We start from the raw sequence: 12,215 nt of genomic DNA on the forward strand, positions 1-12,215 counted from the left end.
TAATATCCACTCATGTATATAATGAGATACAGATAGGCAGTGACTGACACACAGAATAACCAATAAACACACAGGACACAGAACAACCAATCACCAGCCAGGACACTGCAGGGGACACCACCACTATAAAACACACAAGGCATCAAGACTCTGCCTCTTTTCACTGGATACAGCTACAGAGATAGTCAGGGTGCACAGTGCAGTGAGCACCGTCTCCATGGGACAGTGAGCCAGTCTGGTCAAGCCAGATAGAGGTTATCAGTTTAGATTAATAGAGTGTCAACCCACAGCAGATTATGTACAGCAATCAGCAGGGTTAATAAACAGTATTGAACCATTTCCTGTGTCGGAAGCCTGTTTCCCGTCTTACTGCATCCAGTTGCAGTCAGTGTTAAACCAACTCATGTAACAGATCAGGTACATCCACAGTGCTGTTAGAAATGGACTTCTTGGATTTTGACCCAGCGACACTGAAGGATCGCCGATATATTATGGAATCTTTACAGTGCAGAAGGATCTTATATGTTTTCACTAAGTCAGCTCTTACCGTTCTAAACCCCAGCAGATATAAGCCGAACCTGTCCAATCTTTCCTCATGAAGGCAACCCACCAATTGAGGTATTAGTCTCGTCAACCTTCTCTGAACAGATTCTAAAGTGTTTACACTTTTCCTTAAATAAGGAGACCAATACTGCAGACGGTACTCCAGATGTGATCTCCCCAATGCCCTGTACAACTGAAGCTAAACCTCCTTACTTTTATATTCTTTGAATAAACAATAACAATTTAAAAGCTTTCTTAATTATTTACTGCCCTTGCGTTTTGAGATTCATGCACGAGGACACCCTGATCCCTTTGCACCTCAGAGCTCCTCATTCATTTAAATAATGAGCTTCTCTTTCATTCTTTTCCCACATTTTATTCCATTTGCCAGATTTTTGTCCACTCAGTTAACCTGTCTGTGGCCCTTTGCAGCCTCCTTAAGTCCTCTTTACATCTTACTTTCTTACCTGTCTTTGTGTCATCACCAAATTTGGCAACCATACCTTTCGTTCCTTCATCCATGCCATTTATATCAATTGTGGGGGCAGCACGGTGGCACAGGTGCCGGAATGTGGCGACAAGGGGCTTTTAACAGTAACTTCATTGCAGTGTTAATATAAGTCTACTTGTGATAATAAAGATTATTATTATGGTTAGCACTGCTGCCTCACGGCAGAGAGGACCCGGGTTCGATTCCAGCCCCGGGTCACTGGCAATGTGGAGTTTGCACAATCTCCCCATGTCTGTGTGGGTCTCACCCCTGTCATAATATACATCTATGTATATAATGGAGTGCAGCCAGGCAGTGATTGACACACAGGATGACCAGTAAGAACACAGAACAGAGCAGCCAATCACCAGACAGGACATGACCACTATAAAGCCAGAGGGCACCAGTTTTCCCGCTCTCTCCGGACCCAGCCTCTGAGACAGTCAGAGTTCGTGAGCTGGCCAGTGCAAACACCATGTGGTAGCTAGTAAGTCTGGTTAGGCTAGTATCAGGTCTCCAGTCAAGTCAGCATAGTATCAACCCACAGTTGAACATGTATAATAGTTTAGATGTTAAATAAAATTGTGTTGCATCTTATCAAGTGTTGGAGGCCTGTCTCTCGCTACACTGCATCAGTGGCAGTCCACATCGACCCAGCCTATCCAACATATCATGGTACCAGTGAGTGATGCTGAAAATTGACGGACCTACCTTGAGTGAATCAGCGTTGACCAGCAAACAGCCATTCTGTAACATGGAAAACGTCCGCCCTCTCCGCAGCTCCGCATCGCCGGCAACCTCGATGCAAATTGGAAGATCTTCAAACAAAAGTTCTAACTCTATCTAGAAGCCACCGACCTCGAGGCCACATCGGACGTCAGGAAGATCGCACTGTTCCTCTCCACAGCCGGGGACCACACCAACCACATCTACAACTCCCTTACATTCGCTGAAGGCGAAGACAAGACAAAATTTAAAACAGTCCCACTGAAGTTCGACAGCCACTGCGACATTGAGATGAATGAGAGCTTTGAATGGTATGTTTTCCAGCAGAGGCTTCAGGGTAAGGATGAACCTTTGCAATCCTTTCTGACCCACGAGCGGAACGGGTGCAGGCCATCACACAAATGCAGGGCCTAAGTATTGACGAGAGTGACCATTCCGCGCGCTTTTCCCGGGACCCTGCGCATGCGCACCACGACCGAGGGGACGGCGAGACCAACGACCAGACTGCGCAGGTGCCTACGTCGTTCGACCGCACTGCGCATGCGCGATGGCGCATGGAACGCGCTGATGTTGGTGTCATGATGTGTCCGAATTGTGGCTCCGCCCATTTAAAGCAGCAAAATCATGACGGTGTCTACAGTATGGCAAGCTTGGCCACTACGCAGCCCTTTGCAGATCTGCTCCACTGCCCAGCATCCAGCGAACCGAGCCACAGCGCAGAAGCGTCCGTTCAATACAGCAGGCCATGCCAGACTCCGAGCCCGACAGCCCAACAGATCCTGATGCTGCGTGCCGCAAATCTCCATACCGGGTGGGCATCATTACGAAGCATGCGCTGTCTTTCTCCAAGACAGCGAAGCACCTCCCGATCCTCAGCGCGGATCTCGACGATGAGTGGTGTGCTGTCCTCACAGTCAACAAGGCTCGCACCCGGTTCAAACTGGACACCCGGCGCATTGGCGGACCTCATCTCGAAATCCGATCTCGACAACATCCACGTCAGACCAAGCATTCTTACATCGGCCTGCCAGCTCCTTGACTACAATGGCAATGCCATAGCTGCCAGTGGCTCATGCCAACTCGGAGTTTCCAATAAGTCATTTAAAGCGACACTGCGATTTGAGATTGTGGGACCTGACAGAGCATCCCTGCTCGGTGCTCGGGCCTGCAAACTCCTGAACTTGGTTCAGCGAGTCCACACCATGTCATCCTCACAGGCGACGGCCTCACCTGCTGAGAGCTTCCAGGCTGAAATTGATGACATCATCACACAGTACCACAGCGTGTTCGACGGAATGGACACACTCACACACCGATACAAAATCCTGCTCAAACCAAACGCCACCTCTGTGATCCACTCACCATGTTGGGTGCCGGCACCCCTCAAGGACCGCCTCAAGCAGCAGTTACAGGACCTCCAGGACCAGGGTATCATATCAAAGGTCACAGAACCCACGGACTGGGTCACCTCCATGGTCTGCATCAAGAAGCAGTCAGGAGAACTTTGAATCTGCATCGACCCCAAGGATCTAAACCGCAACATCATGAGGGAACATTACCCGATACCAAAACGAGAAGAGTTGACCAGCGAGATGGCTCATGCCAAACCCTTTACGAAGCTGGACCCCCTCCAAGGGGTTCTGGCAAATACAGCTGGATGCATCCAGTCGCAAGCTGTGCACATTCAATACCCCGTTCGTTCGCTACTGCTACAACCGGATGCCTTTTGGCATCATCTCTGCCTCAGAGGTATTTCACCACATCATGGAACAGATGATGGAGGGTATCGAGGGGGTGCGCGTGTATGTTGACGATGTCATAATCTGGTCCACAACTCCTGAAGAACACATCGATCGCCTCAAGCAGGTATTCCACAGAATCCATGAGCATGGCCTCCGACTCAACAGAGCCAAGTGCTCGTTCGGTCAATCAGAAATCAAATTCCTTGGAGACCACATCTCGCAGCAAGGCGTGCGGCCAGATGCTGACCAGGTCTCGGCGATCAACGCCATGTAGATCCCAGAGGACAAGAAAGCGGTCCTCCGCTTTCTAGGGATGATCAACTTCCTCGGGAAGTTCATTCCCAACATGGCGTCACACACCACAGCCCTCCGCCATTTTGTCAAAAAGTCGACGGAATTCCAGTGGCTGCCCGCTCATTAGAACGAATGACATGAGCTGAGGGCAAAACTCACCGCAGCCCCGGTTCTGGCTTTCTTCGACCCGAGCTAAGAGACCAAAATATCCACTGATGCGAACCAGGACGGTATTGGGGCGGTGCCCCTCAAACGGGAAGACTCCACCTCATGGGCCCCAGTTGCGTATGCCTCCAGAGCCAAGACGCCCACTGAGCAACGGCACGCTCAGATTGAGAAGGAATGCCTTGGCCTCCTAACGGGAATCGACAAATTTCACGACTATGTGTATGGCCTCCCAAAATTCACGGTTGAGACGGACCACAGGCCATTAGTCCACATAATCCAGAAGGGTTTGAATGACATGACACCTCGGTTACAACTAATCCTTCTCAAGGTACGCCGCTACGACTTTGAACTTGTCTACACGCCAGGCAAAGAACTCATTGTTGCAGATGCCCTTTCCAGGTCTATCACCACACCGTGTGAACAAACTGACTTTGTCTGCCAAATCGATGCGCAGGTGCAATTGTGTGCCTCTAACCTTCCGGCCTCTGATTAGAGAGTCATCCAAATTCGTGAGAAAACGGCTACAGCGTGTGATGCAGCACCTCACGAATGGCTGGCAGAAGGAAGTGTCCCCAGTTTTACAATGTCAAGGACGACCTGAAGGTGATGGACGGCATCCTCATGACGCTCGATAGGATTGGGATTCCGCAGAGCATGCTCTGGTACTCGGCCAACTACATGAGGGTCACCTGGGGGTCGAGAAATGTCGACGCAGAGCTCGAGAGGCAGTCTATTGGCCGGGCATCAGCCAGGATGTTGCCAACACGGTCCTCAACTGCCCCACATGTCAGAAATTTCAGCCAGCTCAACCCAAAGAAACTCTGCAGCAACATGAGATGGTGACCTCCCCATGGTCCAAAGGCGATGGGGGGTGACTATATCCTCTTGGTCGACTACTTCTCCAATTGCCCAGAAGTGGTGAAACTGTCCGACCTCACAGCGAAGGCGGTGATTAAAGCATGCAAAGAAACATTTGCCAGGCATGGGATACCGCTCACAGTGATGAGTGACAACGGTCCCTGTTTTTACAGCCAGGAATGGTCTGATTTTGCCCGCCTATACAACTTTCATCATGTAACCTCCAGCCCCACTACCCGCAGTCAAACTGGAAGACTGAAAAACGGGTCCATATTGTCAAGAGATTACTAGGCAAGGCTGCAGACTCAGGCTCCCACTTCAACCTGGCGCTGCTGGCATACAGAGCATCCCCGCTGTCCACTGGGTTGTCTCCCGCACAGATGCTCATGAATCGCACTCTGCGAACCATGGTTCCAGCCATCCATGTTCCAAACCTTGACCACCTCACGGTCATACAAAAGATGCAGCAGTCTCGGGCCCAACAGAAATCAGCATACGGTGCTCATGCCACGGATCTCCCCGAGCTGGTCCCAACTGATCGTATTCGTGTGCAGTTGCCTGACGGCGGCTGGTCCGCCACAGCTGTGGTGGTCAAGCAAGTGACCCCGAGATCGTTCCTCATCCGCATGGCTGATGGCTCCTTCCTACGATGCAACAGACAGGCGCTGCGCAATGTTCCACGCCCACCACCTAACCATGATGTCCCACCTCAAACAATGCCTCCTCCGGACATGCCTACCACGAGGCCACCGATCTACCAGCAATCCTGACGACCTCTGAGACGACCGCATTGGCGGCGGTCCCGCCTATCCAAGCGCAGGCGACCCCTGATCCATCCTTGAGGCGGTCAACCAGAATTTGTCGCCCGCCGCAGAGACTAAACTTATAGATTGAACATTTGCACAACCTTATCGTTTTGACCTCTGTAAATATCGTTTTTACCATTTCATCTGCCCTATATTTGCACTAGCGACACCTTCCTCTGTATTTAAGTTCATTTTAGCACATTCTGTATGTAGTCACGCACACACATAAACACATCCACACACACATGCACCTTCATATTTATTATCTCCACACACACAAAAAAAAGGGGGTAGATGTCATAATATACATCTATGCATATAATGGAGTGCAGACAGGCAGTGATTGACACACAGGATGACCAGTAAGTACACAGAACAGAGCAGCCAATCACCAGACAGGACACGACCACTATAAAGCCAGAGGGCACCAGTTTTCCCGCTCTCTCCGGACCCAGCCTCTGAGACAGTCAGAGTTCGTGAGCTGGCCAGTGCAAACACCATGTGGTAGCTAGTAAGTCTGGTTAGGCTAGTATCAGGTCTCCAGTCAAGTCAGCACAGTATCAATCCACAGCTGAACATGTATAATAGTTTAGATGTGAAATAAAATCGTGTTGCATCTTATCAAGTGTTGGAGGTCTGTCTCTCGCTACTCTGCATCAAGTGCTGTCCACATCGACCCAGCCTACCCAAAACATCAACCCCCACAACCAAAAAAGATGTGCACGGTAAGTGAAATGGACACGCTAAATTGCCCCTGAATTGGAAAAAATGAATTGCAGATATATATTTAAATTTACATAAATTGTAAAAGGTTGATGCCCAGCAATGATCCACTTGTTACATATAGCAAGCAACTGCTGGTCGGGGGGTTTCTGCCAGGGCTGGGGGGAATTGTGGGGGCTGGCCAGGATGTGGGCTGTGGGGTCGGGGTGGACGGACAGGAAATACCATTGCCACAACCGGAATGTCAGCCATGCAGCTGCGCAAGCCGCTAACAGACCACTGTGAACTTAGGGCCACGGGTAGTATTGGTGTCCCAGTCCACCCCCTAGATGCCCTTTGGCCCGTGATGACCCATCAGCTGTATAGGTGAGCCCAGTACAACCATTGTCATCTTGTTGGAAGGGATGGTGTGTGTGGGGAGTGGTGTTTATATGTGTCCACAGCTTGTCAGCCTGCTGAGTGTCAATCACGCACCCGGCGAATCCCGCACCGCTTTTCATTGGAACCGATTGTGTTCCACATTGCGCCTTTGCTCGCTCCTTCGCAGTTGTTGAATCGATCCAGGTTCGCCACCAGTTTTGCTGTTGTGAAAGTCCATGAATCCTGCATTGGCATCAACACTTATTCTCATAAATGGAGAATACCGTCCAGGGAATTTTGGAAAATTATAACCAATCTTCAACTATCTCACTGTTCCAGACTCAGCCCCTCTCACTCTTTGCTCTAAGATACAAACTGTACAGAACAAAACTCTTCAGTGACCAGGTTGCATGAATGAAATCTCTTTCTACTCACAGCACATAAGTGTGATGGGTTACCAGGCTCCCAGGTTCGGTGTGGAGACTGTGGACTCTGTATATCTGGGAGATCGAGAGAATGCGCTGGTCCTTGATGTGCCTTGTGGAACAGGACTAGTGGCTGACGGGGTAAGAGATGATTAAACTGCATTTAAATACACAAAGACATCAATACAAACCAGTGCAAACTGCTCTCACCATTCATTGTTCTGTGAGTGAGAAGTTTCTAGAATGCTTACAGCTGGGATTTTCTAGCCTCACCATAACAAGAGTTGCCGCGGGAGTTTTGGTGGCCCAGCCAGAAGTCAATTGGCTTTCGGCAGGACTGGACAATCCAGCAGCCGGCGGGGCTGGAATATCCCACCCTCTGTTTCCTGTAAATATCAGTGTTGTTATTGTTGGTGTGGTGGAGGGAGAGAAACTGTGTGTGGTGTTGGGTGCTCTGGTGCACAGATGAGCCAACACAGTTGTATGTGGTACAACTCTATTTTATTTTAACTCTTATAATACAGTTCGTTCTGGATACTCTGCACGTGCTGTCTCCCTGAGTGTGTTTGGTGGCAGATGTGTCCTGGTCCTCCTCTGCAGCTAATACTGACCACCGGGGGTCGTGTCTGTGCTTTTATATCTTTCTGTCATTGGTTGTGGTGTTGTGTGTTCTGATTTGTCTGTTGGTGTGTCTATCATGATGTGTGTGTTTGAATATCATGACACTGTGAAGTGTGAAGTTTTGGTGTGGATCTCTGTGCAGGTGAGCACTGTGACAGGTCTTCTTCAAATGGACCATCAGCATCTTCGAGGTGATCTGGGGCTGGGGATTATGTTGGATGTACTGGTGTGTCTGGGCCTACTGCTGCCTATAAGAGATAAGAGATAGAGTAAGTTCATGTACAGGCTGAATACAACAACTGTGAATATCAGGATGTGACCTACTCATGCAGGGCTTGTTTGCACTGGCTTCTGGGAGAGGCCTATCTCGCCTTCCCCACAGGAGCGATCTCTGCCTTCCCCTCTCACACAGCAGCATCCTCCTAGAATTTGGAGAGGTCCTGGAAGTCCACATTCCTTCCTCCAGTCTGGGATCTCTCCTCCCTGTTGTGAGCAAGCTTGGCTTCCATTAAGACAAGGGGATGGGATGTGGTGAGATGTGAGGAGGAGAGGTTGGGAAGCTTGCATGCCTGCTGTGTGTACTGAGCTCTGCCCAGTAAGGGCTGAGGGTGGAGTTTGTGCAGAATGTTAAGATTCCACCCATCCCCACTGCTGATAATTTGATAGATCCCTGAGCTGAATGATGCTTTGAGTGCATGATGGCATTCTGAGAGTGAGTGTTTGAAGTGAGCTGAATGATGACTCACACTCGAGCTCCAGATGTGATCACTGCACTGGATGCTGTTTCTCAGATGGTTGCACATAGAGCTGACCTCCCTAGCAACCACCTCCCAGGTTAGTGAGGTGAGGTTGGTGGACCTCCTGGATCCATCCCTGGAGTAGTGGGCATTCTGGTGTAGGTGCACACCACAAATAAGAGCCTCCAGGGAGTCATTGCTGAGTCTTGGCAATGCCTTCCATTTACTTGGAGCCATCTCAGCCTTTATTATCCATATAGCTGGGCTGCTGAGAGAATTGTGTGCGTTCAGCTGGCATTTATAAATGACGTTGTGATCTCCCACTCCATTAGATTACAGCAGGGTGGACAAACCATGTGATTCGGAGGGAGCTGCTCGCCAATGCATAATTAATGAGCTTCCAAATGTAAGATCGGGGGAGATTTCCCGAGTCCCTGATCAGCAAGGGACCTTCACTAATCCCTTCCAGAGCAGAAAATTCCACACCTAGTATCCCCACAGTTAATTATATTAATCATGACTGGTTATGCGGGCCAGACTGGGTGGGAGGAACAGACCTCCCACTATCTAGTATCCGGAGGTTTACCAGGATGTTGCGTGGTTTGGAGGATATTAGCTATGCAGAGAGCTGAATATACTTGGACTGTTTTCATTAGAACAAAGGAGGTTGAGGGTGGCTGATAGATTATGAGGGGCATGGATAGAGTGGATGGGCATGCACTCTTTCCGAGGATGGAGGGGTCAGTCACCTGGAGGCATAGGTTTAAGGTCTGTGGGGCAAAGTTTAGAGGAGATGTGCGAGGCAGGTTTCTTACTCAGAGGGTGGTGAGTGTCTGGAACGCGTTGCCAGGGGAGGTTGTGGAAGCAGATACATTAATGGCGTTCAAAAGGCTAATACCTTCCCCCCCCCCCCCCGCCGCGCCCCCCCGCCCCCGCCGCGCCCCCCCCCCCCCTCCCCCCCCCACCCCCCCACACCTCTTGCATCTAGAAGTGGAGATGAACAAGCCAAGATGGGATACAAGTAAATACAGCATAGATGGGAAATTGCATTAGGAGATGCGAAGAGTTGAATTGTTAGCTGCTGGAGTTCAAAGAGAAATAAAAGAAAAATTTACAACTGGTAATGATCATAAATGAATAAGGTGATGTTAAGTTTATTTTTCCTGAAAGTAATGGCCATAAAGACATGAAGGATTTTTATATTCTGGAAAAGGTAACTTCCAAAGATGGTTGAAACAAAGGACTTCAAAATGAAAGAGAATTTAAACATATTTCTGTAAAGATTGAAGGCTACATGTGAGGAATGGCTGAATGAGATCATCGAATCCCTAGTGCAGAAGGAGGCCATTCAGCCCATCAAGTCTACACCGATCCACTAAAAGAGCACCTTACCTAGGCCCTCTCCTCTGTAAACCCGTACCCCTACCTAACTTTTGAGCACTGAGGGACAATTTACCATGGTCAATCCACTTAACCTGTACATCTTTGGACTATGGGAGGAAACTGGAGAACCCGGAGGAAACCCACACAGACACGGGGAGAAAGCGCAAACTCTACACAGCCAATTACCGGGAATTGAACCCGGTCCTTGGCTCTGTGAGGCAGCAGTGGTAACCACTGAGCCACCATGCCACCCTTTTTTCGAAGAAGGCCACTTGGCCTCGGGTATGCACTGAGATCTTGAAGAATGTGCTGTTCTGAGGCAGATTTGTCAAGTAAGCAGTCTCTCCCCACCTCCAACGAAGTGTCCAATAGTTCCAGGAAGCTGGAATTTATTACTGGTATTTTAAAGGTTAAGAATTTATAGGGACTGTTGTATGGTTGTTCATTTGTAAGCCAAAGTAGAAGTGTTTGTAAGATTTGTTTTAACTGTGTAAATGTAATTGTGTGTTTAAGTTTTCTTTTAATTTGTTAATAAATGTTTTAGTTTATATTTAAAAATTCCAAACCTGGTAGTGGAACTTTTACACCTGACTTCAATATACGTACCGTCTCATAATAGAATACATATTGCAAATTGTTGTGATAGCTCAATCAAGTTTCCCTTTGGGAATTTGGGAATTGGTCAACCCAGAAACTACCATCTGCCTAATCAGAACAGTTTACACACAGCCATTACAATAACATCATAAGACATTGTGTGTTACATGTTGTATTTTGAGAACAGATCCAGTACTTACTAAAAAAACATCTTAATGCATTTACTTGGTGTATTATTCTCCCCTCTTCCTCCTGAAATAATTGATGCCCTTCTGGGGCTAACAGTTACATCAGTTGATCAAGAGCCATCCGATTTTGTAAGGCCACAGTACGGATAGCTAGCATGTCAGTGGAAATCTTGAACAGGGCTATGGAGGTATCATTAGCTTTTAGAAAACAAATTGAATGAATGAAAATCGCTTATTGTCACAAGTAGGCTTCAAATGAAGTTACTGTGAAAAACTCCTCGTCGCCACATTCCGCCGCCGATTCGGGGAGGCTGGTATGGGAATTTCTATAAAGATTATTGACTTATTAAACTCTCTGGCTACCTTGGTATCCCAATAAAAAGGAATGAACTGAGCAAGAAATCTATCACGTGTAGTAATGGCACATTTACTTCTTACCCCTGTTACCTCTAATAGAGAAGGAAAATAACGAATAGCGGTTATCACATCCCCCAGATGACATGATCCTTTTAAAAATATATTTTTTTATTCTCCTCCTTTATCACATTTTCATCAAATTTACACCAATCAACAAATAATCAACAGTAACAAATACAATGGGAATCCCCTGGCCAGCAATGCCTTCATCCCACTCACCCCCAAACCCTCAATATTCTAAATACAAACACCAAAGAAAAAGAATCAGGAATCCACCATCACCCCACACATAATCACCAACAATATATACATGTACATTCCAAACCTCCCCCCCCCCCCCCATCCCCCCCCCCCCCCCCCCCCACACCTAATGTTCAATGTCATCCAATTATTGAAAATGCATAATAAACAAAGCCTGTGAATAGTAGAACCCTTCCATCCACCCCTCAACTCGAACTTCACTTTCTCGAGTGATAAGAACTCCAGCAGATCCCCTCGCCACACCAGGGCACAGGGTGGAGAAGCTGACCTCCAACCCAACAGGACCCGCCTTCGGGCGATCCACGAGGCAAAGGCCAAGAGATCTGCCTCCGCACTCGCTTCCAACCATGGCAATCCGACACCCCGAATATGGCTTCAAGGGGATCTGGTTCGGGTTTCACATGTACCACCTTCGAGATTACCTTGAAGACCTCCCTCCAATACCCCTCCAATTTTGGACAGGACCAAAACATATGAACGTGATTTTATGGGCCCCCCCACAGCGTTGACAAACATCCTCTACCCCTTAATGGGTTGGCTCATCCTTTTTTTTGTGAGGTGTGCCCTGTACATCACCTTCAGCTGTATCAGCTCCAACCTCGCATACACCACAACCCCTCCTCCATGCCTCTCCCAACTCTTCCTCCCACTTTGCCTTAATCCCCTCCAGTGATACCTTATCTTCTTCAAATTCACCCCATAAATCGCCGACACCACCCCTTCTCCATTTCCCCTGTCGTTAATACCTCTTCCAACAGTGTGCGTGCCAGTGCCACCGGAAAGCTCTGTGCCTCCTTCCTAGCAAAATCCCGGACCTGCATATACCTAAACATCTCCCCCTGCCCCAACCCATATTTCGGCCCCAGCTCCTCCGTT

General features: G+C 48.5%; 1 protein-coding gene across 3 annotated transcripts in view; it reads left to right on the forward strand.

Annotated features, from left to right (window-relative positions):
• LOC140393543 (methyltransferase-like protein 27) overlaps positions 1–12,215 on the forward strand; it is a 278,746-nt gene that overhangs the window by 11,850 nt on the left and 254,681 nt on the right. For 2 of the 3 annotated variants that reach the window (XM_072479838.1, XM_072479837.1), the window contains exon 3: positions 7,148–7,276. The exons of the other annotated variant lie outside the window; for it this stretch is intronic. In XM_072479838.1, coding sequence (XP_072335939.1) covers positions 7,148–7,276 — 129 coding nt within the window. The remainder of the gene's footprint in view (positions 1–7,147; positions 7,277–12,215) is intronic. 3 annotated transcript variants of the gene reach the window in all.

This window comes from Scyliorhinus torazame, chromosome 17 (genome assembly GCF_047496885.1).
Source record: "Scyliorhinus torazame isolate Kashiwa2021f chromosome 17, sScyTor2.1, whole genome shotgun sequence".
Taxonomy (NCBI): Eukaryota; Metazoa; Chordata; class Chondrichthyes; order Carcharhiniformes; family Scyliorhinidae; genus Scyliorhinus; species Scyliorhinus torazame.